Raw genomic sequence first — 14,281 nt, 5'->3', positions numbered from 1 at the left:
CCTAGTGAGCGAGGTAAAATTTATGAGAGAGGAATTCTCAGGCCAGAAAATTTACGTGAATGACCATCTGACTTCTAAAAACAATACTCTTATAAATAAAGTAATAAAAAAACGCAAAAAAGATGGACTGGAAGTTTGTTTGGGTCAAACCTTCCAAGAAGCCAGAAGAAATCCTACATCTGCAATACTCGCGGTTAACTCATACAATAATCTTCAAAAAATTACCAAAGGAAATTGACTGCTTAACTTATAAAGATAAATACTTACTATTTGTGTATGCTAATCTAACCATATTTATTTTAATAATCATAAAACCGAATCAGTTAAGGTTGAGAACCATTGTGCGTGTTGGAGCTCTCGTCTGTTCATACTACGACTGGTTTGCAGCATGTAAATACTTTCATACAATTAATAATCACTACTTCACTGCGTTGACCATAAGGTTGCTCTTTCGCTGTACGTGTTCATTAGTTGAATTTGTATTAAATAGCATATTGAGGGTACTTAACATCTATGACCTACTTATATTCTATTCGCATATTCTTACTTTTTTAATGTATACTACAAAAAAATACCAAAATCATCTTAATAACAAATACCTATCTTTAAGTGTCCGCTTAACTCAATACTACCTATGCATAATTTCGTCTTGCTATATTTTGTCCACATTGCTCATAAAGCATATATATATCTTGCTTTGTGGGTATTATATATTTTAGTGAACGTAGTTAATTTGCAATGTATTCACCAAATACTGACAATTTATTCACAATTGCTAGGATTCCAAGCGCTGCATTTACTTGAAGTAACTCGACTAATTTCAAGGTTTTCTCGCGAGAACATTCCATTTCAAAAAAATAAAAAAACATCGGGTTTATCCTGCGATTGATCAAGCAATTTGTAGTTGATATTAAATTATTTTTGTACATACTGCACAACACAATTTGACAACTTGATTCTGTGTCCTGCGATTTTGGATCCAGTTTATTGATTAGTTGCAAGTTTTGTTGTTTGTGAAGTTTGCCTACCACCGATTGTCATTGCACTGCGTATATGATAAAATCTTAAAATCGTTACAACCATCATTTCCAAACGATGTATTAAATAGCGCATACTGTAGTATGTACTGAGCCTGTACTCAGGCACCGTTATACATTTTTTAACGAAGTTAATGGAATATCTAGAGAGTAATATTCAAATGGATATGTTTACTAGCTTTTGATTTAACACCGGATTTATCGGATAACTCTAATGTTCCTTGGAATCTCGTTCGCCATGGTAGTGTAACAACGGAAGTTAGATTCGAGAGCGCATTGACTGAAACAACTAACTTTGTAGTTTACGGAGAGTTTTCAAATATTGTAGAAATAGATAAGAACACAAATGTATGTTTAATTCTGTTGAAATGAATTAATTGGTACAAATATGAATAGATAGTAGGAAATGTAGTCAGTAAAAGAAAAAGGGAGTAAACGCGTAGTATTAAAGTACGAACACACTAGAAGTGCAAATCAGTATTCGTAGAATACATCCAGAGCAACGTATATCCTTCAAATCGATTGCCGATGTATGGTCTGGTGCCAGTACTTATCATATGGCTGGCTATTCATATAAACGTCGGAAGAGTTGGGGAATACTATGATTCATTTGGACGTAAACCTATTGAAGCAATAGAAGAATTTTTAAGGAGGAATTGTTGCATGTGGAGGTACAATAGCGTTATGGTTCAGGATTATCTATCGGCGGTGTGTGGTGAGTACTACTTGGTATATGTATACTACAAGTTTAAAGGGATAAGATTAGAAGACTTCCTTAGAAATTTTACATGTGACTCAGTGAATAATGATACGCTGCTAGTAAATTTGTATATTTATATTTATGTTTTATATTTATTTATTAAAGCTTACCACATCATACATTGTACTCAATCTACTGCATATTTTACAAAATCTTTCATCTTAAATGTATGACAATTGAAGTAAACATGAGTGTTGCAAAAAAGACTTTAAAAATTAAAAAATTCAATTAAAACAAATACATAAAAACTTATATTAAAAAAAAATCATCAGCAAAATAGCGAAGTAGGCTCGAGATAAGCACCTAACAATGCTTTCTCTAAAACCGATCAGCCCACTACCGAATATATCCAGCTCCGGATAAGCACTATTCAATCCGTTAAAATCGCGAAGAATTCGAAAGAGAGCTGCTTGGACTCCTAGGTTCGTTTTCGTCGGAGGAATTTGGAAGATATTTTAGACCTAGGGAATGAGTAAGGGACGATAATTTTATTATCATGTAAGAGGTCACTGCTCTGATATGATTATATAGCAGTTTATATAAGAAGGTAACACCGGCTAAAGTTCTCCGATCATACAGTGATATCATATTACATTTTTTAGTCGCTGACGGTACGGGTGTCTATGTGAAAATCCTCTGCTCTAAAAAAGCTAGGTGTCGCGTAAAAGAGCTTTGAATGCTGTCAACGCGTTGCAAATTGATAGCATATAGTGGATTCCATATAATACTGCCATATTCAAGATGACTGCGCACCAAAGCGTTGTACAGAAGTGTTAAGTCGGTTGCAGACCGAAAACTGAGCTATGCCAAGGCTAAACTAAGCTATGCCAAGCAAGGTAGGCTAAGCTAAGCTAGAAATAAATAGCGTGCACACCAACAGCTAAGCCAAAGCTCAGTCAGTGTTGCGTAGTTCAATTAGACGGACGTCGCTCGCCATGAATATAATCTTAAAGAAACTTACCGTCTCGTATGTCTGGATTACTTATTTCCTCCACTATTATTTTCCATACAACATTCTTTTTAATTAAGTTGTGATAGTCCTTTGATTGTATGTTCCATAGTATAGGAAATTGTTTAACGGTTTCAATAAATTGTGCATGTGCAAAGGGTGTGGGAGGTAGCGGGAGGGGCTTAGCTTAGCTCGTGCAGCTGCGCATCGGCATACACAACTAACTTAGCTTCGCATATTTTAGTTAGCTCACGTAGCTCAGTTCGCATAGTTTCAGTCACAAAGGATATGAGGTTCGTTTGAATTGACCGTCCTCTCCTAAAACCATGTTGCTCGTCAATGATACAGCCGTCAACACTTTTAGAGATTATGGGATACAGGACAGACTCAAAGAGCTTGGAAAAAACAAGATAGAATACAAATAGGACGGTAATATCTCCCTTTTTATACACAGGTACAACACGAGACCTTTTCCATTCTGAAGGAAAAACACCATCTTTAACAGATCTATTATAAATAATAGTTAGGGGCAAAGACACGGGACAAGTCCACATAGTTTTACAAAAATAGGGGGAATCGAGTCTGGCCCAGCTCCTTTATTAGTATCAAGTCCTTTTATTTTCATAGATATTTCATTATCACTAATGCTCGAGGACATTAGGACATCAGCATTTCATGCAAGAGAGAAGCGGTGAGTGACCACCTTTCTTATTTTTTTATATAACTCCAAAGACATTTAAGATTATTAGGAATGCTTGTCTCAATATTTCGCAATCATATCATAATCATCATAAAGTTCGTGACAACGTTGTCTGATAATGTGATACACTATTTCGTCTCGAGGAGTCGCATAGGCTAACATTCCAGTCGATGGTTTTCAGATCCCCTATACTAGACACATAGTCAGCTTTATAAAAATTTAATTTTGTGTTACCTCTCGTTCGCAAAAAAGATATTTCAGAATATTCAATACTTATCAATAAGCTTGGATGATTCGCGTATATTTTACTTAACGATTTGGAGGGGGCTGATACATTAATACTAGACATATTACTTAATACTAAACCTAAAAAACGATCATCGCTATTACCTATACTGTTAAATTGCTTTAGGCTATTAATAGACATAAAATCAATCAAGGCAAAGCAAAGTGTATTGTTATAATTACAAGGCGTCATAAAAACTTTACTATTGTTAGCGGTAGTTGATCTAGTTCTTAGGGTAGGAAATTAAACACTTCAATGATGAATTCACTATAATTTACTTCACTGATTTTACCTGAACTGTATAACTTCAAACTTGTACAAAGGAATAGCCCGTGCGCATGTGTCCCAACCTCTTTTATAATCACAACTTCCCTACTCCGACTGTACCACCCCACTTCCGGGTCTAGTCAATTCGTAACAATTCGTAAACAACCGAACGAGTCAAATGAATAACTATTGCACATGCGCACTTGTAGCAAGATTCTTAAGAATATGTTTCATAAAAATGTTTAGAATTTAATTAAATAAATATTAGAAGCTAACACTATTTAGCGATCTCCAATTAATTAACCCTAGATTGAAATCACCAAGAATGAAATACCAACACAATTTCACACTCATTTTACCCAAGTACTTCCTCTAAGTCTTAACGCTAAATTAATGGAATCAACACTAAAACCATAAAATGTATTATAATAAATATCTCTGAATATCTCTCGATCTGCTTTACTAAGCTGCTGCATACAGGTGAATTTCCGGATTCTCTTAAGAAAGCCAAAGTTACTCCTATCTATAAATCAGGCCCTAAAACTGACCCCGGTAATTACAGACCAATATCCATTCTACCTTCAACATCAAAAATATTAGAGAAGATTATTTATTCACGACTTGATACTTACTTACAAACTAATAATTTTATTTTTAAACACCAATACGGTTTTAGATCAATAAGCAGCACTTTAACAGCTACTGCCGATCTCATTAGTGAAATAAAGCAAAATATTGACTCTAAAAAAATGGCGCTGGGTGTCTTTATTGATTTAAAAAAAGCGTTTGATACCGTAAGGAACAACCTATTGCTAAAAAAATTATATTTTATTATATTATATATATATATATAAATTATTAGGTCCTTTGTTATTTCTAATCTATATTAACAACATTCATGAGCTCGGTTTACATGGTCGAATCACTCTCTACGCTGATGACACTTGTTTATTTTAGTTTGGTTTAAATATCCAGACTATGGTTGCTCAAGCTCAATCAGATCGAATGCAAATGCTCTATCTTGTTGGTTTTAACAGAATCTCTTAACCATTAATATCTCAAAAACATCTTATGTAATATTCAGAGCAAAAAATAAAATCATACCTATCTTTCAACCGCTGAAAGTTCAAGACGTTGAAATCACTAACAAAAAATGGGAGAAATATCAGGGTCTTAGAATAGATACACATTTAAAGTGGAACATTCATGTTTCACACATAATTGCCAAACTGAAATCACTTATAGGCAGATTTTTGTCAATATCAAAATGTATTCCGCAATCCGTACGTCATTTGATTTATAATTGTTTAGTTACGCCCCATTTCATATATTTAATTGAAATATGGGGTACAGCATGCAAAAATAATAATTTCAAACTTACAAACACTACAAAATAAATTAATAAAGGAACTATTTAGATACAATTTTTTAACGGAGACTATGAAAATTTACCAAGACACCAAAATTATGACAGTTAAACAACTGTATGTTTATAGCACTTGTATCCTAATTTAAAAAAAAATGGCTCTCTCCATAGTGGCTTATCATTTAAGATAATCAAGACACAACCACACGCAACACTCGTCGAGCGAGTTTTCTTATCTTCCCGAAGCCGCGCACAAATTATTTGAAGAGGTCGATTGGGTATGAGGGTGTGCAACTGTTTAATCGGTTGCCATCTAAAATTCGCAATATTGGCGTGTTTGACAGATTCAAGGGGGCATTAAAAAGCATGTCAAAGTGAATGTGGTGAACTAAAATTGGGACGTGTATCTCACTCAAAATATTTTTTTTTGGAATGAGAAATAAAGTTCTCGTAAGAATAATGACATCATCGCTTAAGTTCAAACCTCTGTCAATGCTGTCTAAAAAATGTGTCAAAGTCCCAATCTTTACAGGAGGAGTCAGATATACTACACATATATTTATTATTTGATTAATATTTATATGTAAGGTGACCCATAAGTCCTCAACATCCGATTCCCATGCCTCAACTCTGAAAGAAGACATGTCTTTGGAGACTCCCAATATGACACCTCCACCATCCGATTTGATATTGGTGGAACTTGAACGATCTCTACGACAAACAGTGTATCTATTGTCAAAAAAATTCCATGTTTGAAATACCAGATATCAGCCAAGTTTCAGTAAGAGCGATCTTAAAATTAAAGTAAGTAGAACCATATCTCTGCGTTCCGTAAACGGTTACCGATTCGTCAGCGACGTGATGCTCATGTTCTCCATCTCCTATATTCCTATATCTCCTATATTCCTGTTCAACCCTAAAACTCCTTATCCCTAAAACTATCTCAAAAATGATTTCAAATTTTTGGGTGCCCATAACTATAGCTTACGCTCTTCCGAAAACTATACCCTTGAAATCCCATCTCATAACTCCTCCTTTCTTGGCGATTCCTTTAAGGTCTCTGCAGTTAGGCTATGAAATTCACTTCCCGTCCCTATTCGCTTAGCTCCTTCTCTATCTTCCTTAAAATTTCTTCTGTACAAACATTACCTGTCCACATCGTATCCCGAACTTTCTTACTAACTACTAACTGACGTGAGACTTATCTTAAATTATCGTGATTTATGTGTCTTTTTACTTTCAATTTTTAATGTATCATCTTTTTAGTTTACTTTGTTTTTTTTATTGTTCCTGTTTAGTTTTGTCTTAATAACTGTGTATAACATGTATTTTTACACTACTTGATCTTATGTAATTTAATACATTTTTATTTATTTTTCTCTTTACTCAGAGTGGTTGCCTGGAAGAGATCGCTTGAAAGCGATAAGGCCGCCAGTTGCCCTCCCTTCCTTTTGATTTAATTATGTTTAATTTTTTTTATATTGTAGTGTATGGAAGTGTTAATAAATAAATAATTAGAAGGTGACAAACATTTGAGAAAGTTTGCCGATTTAGTTTCAAACTCTTGAATGTTTTCATAATAAATATTAAGCATCGTAAAAAAAACAGTAATATACTATACTATGTTAAAAGATTTATAGTGTCGTTATTCTTTATAAGCAAGGCTTGGCAGTTTTCGTTTATTCTTGTAAAAACGCGTCCAAACGTGTGGCCGCGTAAAGAGCATTGTTCACTGACGTTAAATGCTCGGATACAAAAACGGGTTAATTTGTTACTCCGATATCAAGATAATAAGAATTCAGTTTATCTTGTGGATTCCTCTTATTAAATTTGCTCACAGCAGCCAGAACAGAGTCACGTGTACGCGGGCTACGTAACTTAGCTACTACGAACCGAGGCCTGTTAATGTTATTAGTTATTTTAGCAACCCTTGTTACGTGCTGAATATCATCTTGAGTGAGGGTACAGTCCACCGTCTTGGCTATACGAAGGACAGTTTCAAATAAATTTTCTGACCTATTCTCAGGGATCCCATTAATCAATATGTTAAAGCCTCAGATAACATTGGAATATTGGGCGTTGACATATCGAATGACGTTCAGTTTCGCGGTCATTTGGAAGGGAAGGCTAAATTAGCCTCCAAAAACCTTGGTGTGCTCAGCAAGGCGAGACGGTACTTCACTCCGGGCCACCGCTTGCAACTCTATAAAGCGCAAATTTGACTCCACATGGAATACTGTTCTCACGTCTGGGCGGGAGCTCATGTGAGTGTCTATGGGCGGCGGTATAGCTTAACATCGGGTGAGCCTCTTGCCCGTTTGCCTCCTATTATATAAAAAAAATGTTATTCTCCCGGACGTGAAGTGCAACAGAAGTTAGCCGGTTCGTTAGGTCAGTCACATTAGACTTTAACCTCTCGTTATCTTTTTTTAAATTTACTATTGCGATATCGTTCTCCTCAAGAGAAGACTTTATATCCTCAAATTGTCGATTCAGGAAGCAGATTGTGTCCTGGAACCTTTTCAGTGAGATTATTAAGTTCCGATGTCACCAATCGCTTAATTGTCACAGTGAGGATTGAAGATAACTCCTTTTGCAAAATATCTCGCAATTTATCTTCAGTGACATTTGGTTCTAGTTCTGGTAGTTGCGAAGGGAATTTGCTAAATTTCTATAGAAATGTAATGGATAAAAGAATAATACCTGAATTAAAAATGTTTTATTTAACGATGTAACCCTTACATCTAATTATATTATAGATATTGGTGTTAATGTAGGTTAGGTATATTTATTGTTGTTTGTTTTTTTTGTAGATTAGGTTGGAAGTTAGGTATAGTTTATTTTTTATTTTTCACTTAGAGCCATACATTAGGCTAGTGAAAGTAGATAACTATTACGATGCATTCGTACTGAGTCAGTAATTAGATAAGGAGTGGAAATTTGGTGAAGTTCATAAGTAGCAGATAAGGTGGTGATGAGTAATAAGCTAGGGTTTTATGAAGGCTATCTCTGCTAAACTGTTAGAGATGTCGCTTCGGTAGTGAGTTCTATCGACTGCGCACGGCATGTTTAGTCGGGAAAGAGTCCAAACTTTTTTTTCAGGTTCGGCCAGCCATGTGTCGCCCACACATCGGGAACTTTGAAGTGAGCCAGAACCCGGAAATCCCTACTACTGTCGACTAAGCTTTTTACCTTTTTTTAAATTATTAGTTTATCTATATACTTTTTATTTTATGTCAAAATGGTTCTTTTGGAGCCTCAATACTGGACGTATTGAGGCTCCAAAAGGCTTTTTATCCAATTTTTCTTAACAAGTCTCTTACAAAATATGCAGACCATTTTTTTGTTGTTTAACTAGATGACCCGGTGAACTTCGTATCAGCTACATATATTTGTGTGGATACTTAATTCAACATTTTTAAATAAGAAAAAAGTGATCGGACCTGATACTTCAGCTATCAAGCAATTGATAGCTTATCGCATATTAAAATTTTATTTGTTTGTTCTGTCTCAAAATCCGTATAAAAGCTCGACATAATTGCGATCAAATCAGTTTCGGTTACGGTCTCTAACGAATACTAAGGTCCTAAGACCAAAATGATTCCTACTTTCGTGCTCTTCGTTTTAAGCGTAAGTTATTTTATATTTATTAATTCATCTCGTAATATTTAAATTACGACACGTGAAACGATATTTTTATAATATACTAGCTGACCCAGCAAACGTTGTTTTGCCATGTAAATAATTTCTAGAGAATTTTAGTGTAGAAAAAAATAGCTAACTTATTGGAAGTGTGCAAGGATGTGGTATTGAATTGATTGAAAGGTGTGGAGGGCCGTGAACGATGAGGAAATATAAAAAAAAACAAAACACCATTTCTTTTTTATTTATCATAAGGAATAATTATTCATATTATTAATTCATTATCTAATGGTAATAAACTTGATGATTTACCCACTCGAGAGCACGCAACGTCCGTGTGAAAAACATGGTGTTTTCAACAATTTTCAAAGGAGAACTAACCCACAAACAGACATTGTTTGGCCTTGGGATTTATTAATAGTCAATGGCAAATGCTAATCTAATCAGAAATTGAATTCGCACATCTGTGGGTATAATATGTGTGTTAATATATTTTCACCTTAAAACTTTCCATTTAAAATGGTGGCATCTTTTTCTTTATAATATACGTATAAAAATAATTTATACTTACAACTCAATAGCCGTTGTTTGCGGGAACTCGTAACGCGTGTTGAGTATTTTAGAGGTTATGTAAATCACTTAATTAACTGATCGTGGGAATTACACTCACAATGAATAATTTTATTAGCTATCAATAATTAATTATATTAGTTATTAAAAAAAATAAAGTTACTTGAGAATATATTTGATATGAGAGTTATACTGAGATAACGCTCGTGCTGCTCATGTTTTGTTTTGTTTTGTATCTTATTTTTTATCAGTGAAACTTTTTGTGGATATATCTAATGTGTTAATTTCATGTTTTATTTTTTATTTTTTTATCTGTTTTGTTTCCCAAATTAATAAATAGAAAGTACAACTTTTCCACTACTACGCTTGACGCATAAACACTTAAAATAGCCGAAAACTGTCGAGAGAGTGAAAGAAGGCTTATTGTTTGAGAGAAATAGGAGACCATCTCCGTTGTCCCTACTCCGTGCTATCTACTGGGTGAGAAGTGACACCGGTGACCAGTGATAACTTACCAAGTGATAATAATAATTTTATTATCGAGCGGGATACAAAAATTTAAAATTATTAAAATGACTATTAAAAAGCAGGAGTTGGTGATAGAAGAGTGAACATTGGATTGTTTATATTTTTGTATGATGTATCATTAAAATAAAATTTGGGGTGGACACCCCTTATCACTTAGGGGTTTAAAATATACTCAGACTTACTGAATATGCATAAGAATCAGTCAAGGCGTTTCGTAGGAGTATGGGAACCAACATTGCGACACGAGAATTTTATATATTACCGGTCATGTCCATTACGAACTGTCAATTCCAAGAAGGTCAAGGTTTCAACGTGCGACTCTCATTCCTGAGGTTATAGGTTCGATACCGGATGTGCACCAAGGGACTTTATATCTATGTGTGTATTTAACACACACTCGTACGGTGAAAGAAAAACTTGTGAGGAAACCGACATGCCTTAGAACTAAAAAGCGACGGTGTGTGTCAAGCACAGAAGCTTGATCATCTAAATGCCTATTAGAAATGATCACGGAACATATGCAGTAATCTAAGACCCATTGCCATTATATTATAAGTTTCGTTAAATAAAAATAGAATTCTAGCGAATTTATGCGTAAAATTACACTTATTGAGTTAAAACAATTGTATATTATCGTATATTTATGACCTCATTTCTCATTTTAGTCAATAAGTATGTTCGATGTCATATATTTTTATTTATTATTTATTTATATATAAACTAAAAGTAAAGGAAAAACCAAAAACTACACCTTCCTGCCTGCAGGTCTACGCCACAGTACAAACAAGCAGAGACAAAAAAAGTGCGTGCGTAGAAAGTACACATGTCAGAAGTGAAACTTCTTTGTAAATTAATGATAACTAAGGTAAAAGCCCCAATGGATGATCATGTACAGTATATGATCACTTGTATGTATATCTATATTCACAATGTTTACACTCTGTATACGTGCTTATCATAATATAAATAAATAAAAATCTGCGTATACTGCACAAGACGTTATGCGACAGAATTGCCCAAGTTCTAATACTTCTATCTTAAATGTATGGCAATCATGTCCCAAGTTGGCAAAAAAATACCTTTAAAGGATTTGTTTTGCAATTTTCGGGTGTTATTTTAGAATTATATAAAATAGATACGTTTAATTCTAGCGATGTATGTAGCTACAAAAGAAATAAAAAGGCTTACTTTCAATTAATTTAATTTGATTCAAAGTATACGGGATGATGCATTTATCTGTTTCCCTGTTTTATCTAGTCTGTGCTTTCCAAATCAATACTTATTGTTTTCCTGGTAATCGAATAAGATGTTTTGTGGATAATCAAAACGCATGCTTTACCTCTAAGCAATACCGGTACCATAAAATGTTCTTTCACCGGCCCCATGGGGATAATGATGATATTTGGTTACTGGATATTGACCATTGCATAATCGCGTTGGCAATATTTTTGTTCAAAGTCTTCTAGAAGATAATTGAAATATAGGAATTCTTTGTTAATATGACAAGCTGATTAACCTTTTTGTCTTTACTGTGAAAAAGATATAGTTTTTCTAGGAATCAAACCTAGCAATGTTGTACTTCGATGCTATAGTATTATGGTGAAAAATTTTACGATTGTTATTGTTATTTATTTCAGATAGCAGAGATGCATGCTCATGCTGCTCCTCAAGGTAATTAAAATTTAATATTGTTTTTAAATAATTTTTACCAGTTAGGAAACAAATTGACAATTTAATTATTTAAATTAAATAATTCAATGATTTCAATGTACCAGGTATGTCAATTGTCAATTATCCACCTCAACGATCACCGATTGGTGTCTAACACCAGTGATATTTTAAATATTTTAATTTATTTGAAGTACTTACTTCTTACTTGAAGTACTTATATACTTGAAGTATCAGACATTAACCCATAAGTAATGTCATAGGCAACTTAAATAATTTTTACAATGACAATTTGTTAATATTCAAGTAAAAATCACATTCACAAATATATAGAGCTTTTGGACAATCAATAGTTTTAAAATTATAAATAATTCTAAATATGTAATATAAAATGCTTGGACAACAATCGTCTATCGTTGAGTGCTTTCTACAATATTCATTAGGCCTTAGTAAAAGTCGAGACTTAGCGTGAACTTCGAATCCCGTATGTAAGAGAATACGCAATAGTTTAACTAATCCAGGGAATCATCCTCAAACAAATATACACTACCGTTTAGCAGACCCTTGATGAGGGAGATGCGCATCAGATATTAATTTCATCATCACGATGAGACGTGTCAGAGGTGTAGTCCGTACGAATATAATAATAATAATTAAGCCTGCTTTATTCTTTGAAACATGCTTCCATATTTACAAAAGATACACTAAATTTTAGAGTATAGGCGTCCTCCAACTGGCTCCATCTTTCTCTATCTTGAGCATTTTTCTCCCAATCTCAACCAACTTCTTTAAGCTCGTCAGCCCAAGAAGGCGTCCTCTCTTTCTTTTCCGTTTCTTATTATCCTGTTTGGGCCAGCCTTTCCACTTAATTTTTTAATGTAATAATAATAAATAGCTATTTGCCAGAACATTGATAGTCCTCGTGTTAGTATACATTCTCCGATTTTAAACGTTAACAGGAGTTTTAAACCTGTAAAAAAATATTGTTTATCGTATTAGCGAATTCAGTTACGTGTTTCTTTTTGCAGATGAACTAATTCCTCAGAATTATTATAATCCACCACCGGACGTACCTCCAACTTCACACCCTCCTTCAGCAGCAACAGCTGACGCACCATTTGCGTACCAAGGGTATCCACCCAACTTCTACCCCGGGAATACACCTCGAAGTCCCCCGTTCTACTCTAGCTTCAAAAATCTCAACTACCCCGTTCATCCGATTCCTAACAATCCCGCCCCAAAAGCCCCATTATCTCAACCAGTACAACCTGTTCCAGTTCAAGTACCTATAACACAAAGTGTTCCAATAGCAACCCCACTTCCACTCTTACCTCAGCCCACTGTACCAAATGTTCTAATACCAATAAATACAGCTCAGGCAACAACCTACAGTAGCAATGCGTCCAGACGAATTTTTAGACGCAGAGCGCCTAAAAGTGGGTCTAACAGTTATAGTTACATTTACATATCTGGCTATGGCTCCGCTTCAGCTAGTGGAAACAAGTTAGCAACTAGCTCTGGTGGAAACACAGCTGGATGGACTTCAGGATCTGGCCCAGGATTAGGATCTGGCACAAACACTGGAGGAAACACAGGAGGAACTAGCTCTGGCTCTGGTTCAGGATCACGCTCAGGCTCAGGAGCATGCTTAGGCGCAGGATCATGTTCGGGCAAAGACTCAGGCAAAGGGCCAGGTTCATGCTCAGGCCCAGGATCATGCTCAGGCTTAAGATCAGGCTCCGGCTCAAACTCATGCTCAGGTGCGGGATCATGCTCAGGCTCAGAATCAGGCTCAGGCGCAGAATCATGCTCAGGCGCAGCATCATGCTCAGGCTCAAGATCAGGCTCAGGTAAAGGATCATGCTCAGTCGCAGGATCATGCTCAGGACCAGGTTCACTAGCTCTGGTGGAAAAATATTAGGAACTAGCTCTGGCTCTGGCTCAGGCTCAGGCTAAGGCTCATCTCAGAGGAAGCAGTACAAGGGGAACTAGCTCTGGATTAGAAAAAACTAAATTTTGTACGATTTCAATCTATAGATCCGTATAAGGCTTTCAATTCAGTTATCGAACCATACCCGCAATAAAAAGGCAAACTGTGCATTTGCTTCAGTAACTACTTACAGATTCCAGCCAGCAGTCATTCGCAATCAATTTAGATTTTACTAACCCGACATTTATAAGTAAGCAAGCATTTTAAAAATCAATCTATGTATTGAATCAAAAATATTAATAAATCAATAGAGCAATTGTGTTGTTTTTAATTTACTACACTTGGTTTAACCCAATTCACTTATTTGTTGGCATTGCTTTCACACAGATGCACTACGTTTTCCCGTAAATTAAGAGTTACGTTGACAAACTAATTATAGACAATTAAAGTAAATAGACAAATAATTGCTAAGAAAAAGCCGTAACTATCGTGATAATTACAAATTTTGACGATGGATGTCAGAAGCTGTAACAGGTGCATTAACTGAAGAAGCTGCGGAACATCGGAACAAAATTTTA

The 14,281-nt window shown here is 35.0% G+C and overlaps 1 protein-coding gene across 1 annotated transcript; it reads left to right on the top strand.

Annotated features, from left to right (window-relative positions):
* The first annotated feature begins 8,894 nt into the window (after positions 1-8,894).
* On the top strand, positions 8,895-14,020 carry LOC123715808 (hyphally regulated cell wall protein 1-like). The gene is made up of 3 exons (XM_045671126.1): positions 8,895-8,995; positions 11,743-11,776; positions 12,802-14,020. Exons 1-3 carry the CDS (start codon positions 8,963-8,965, stop codon positions 13,692-13,694), a joined length of 960 nt encoding a protein of 319 aa, XP_045527082.1. The 5' UTR covers positions 8,895-8,962; the 3' UTR covers positions 13,695-14,020.
* Positions 14,021-14,281: the final 261 nt, after the last annotated feature.

Source organism: Pieris brassicae, chromosome 10, assembly GCF_905147105.1.
Source record: "Pieris brassicae chromosome 10, ilPieBrab1.1, whole genome shotgun sequence".
Classification (NCBI taxonomy): domain Eukaryota; kingdom Metazoa; phylum Arthropoda; class Insecta; order Lepidoptera; family Pieridae; genus Pieris; species Pieris brassicae.
Note: the sequence above shows the minus strand (reverse complement) of the source record. Positions and strands in the feature narration are given on the sequence as shown.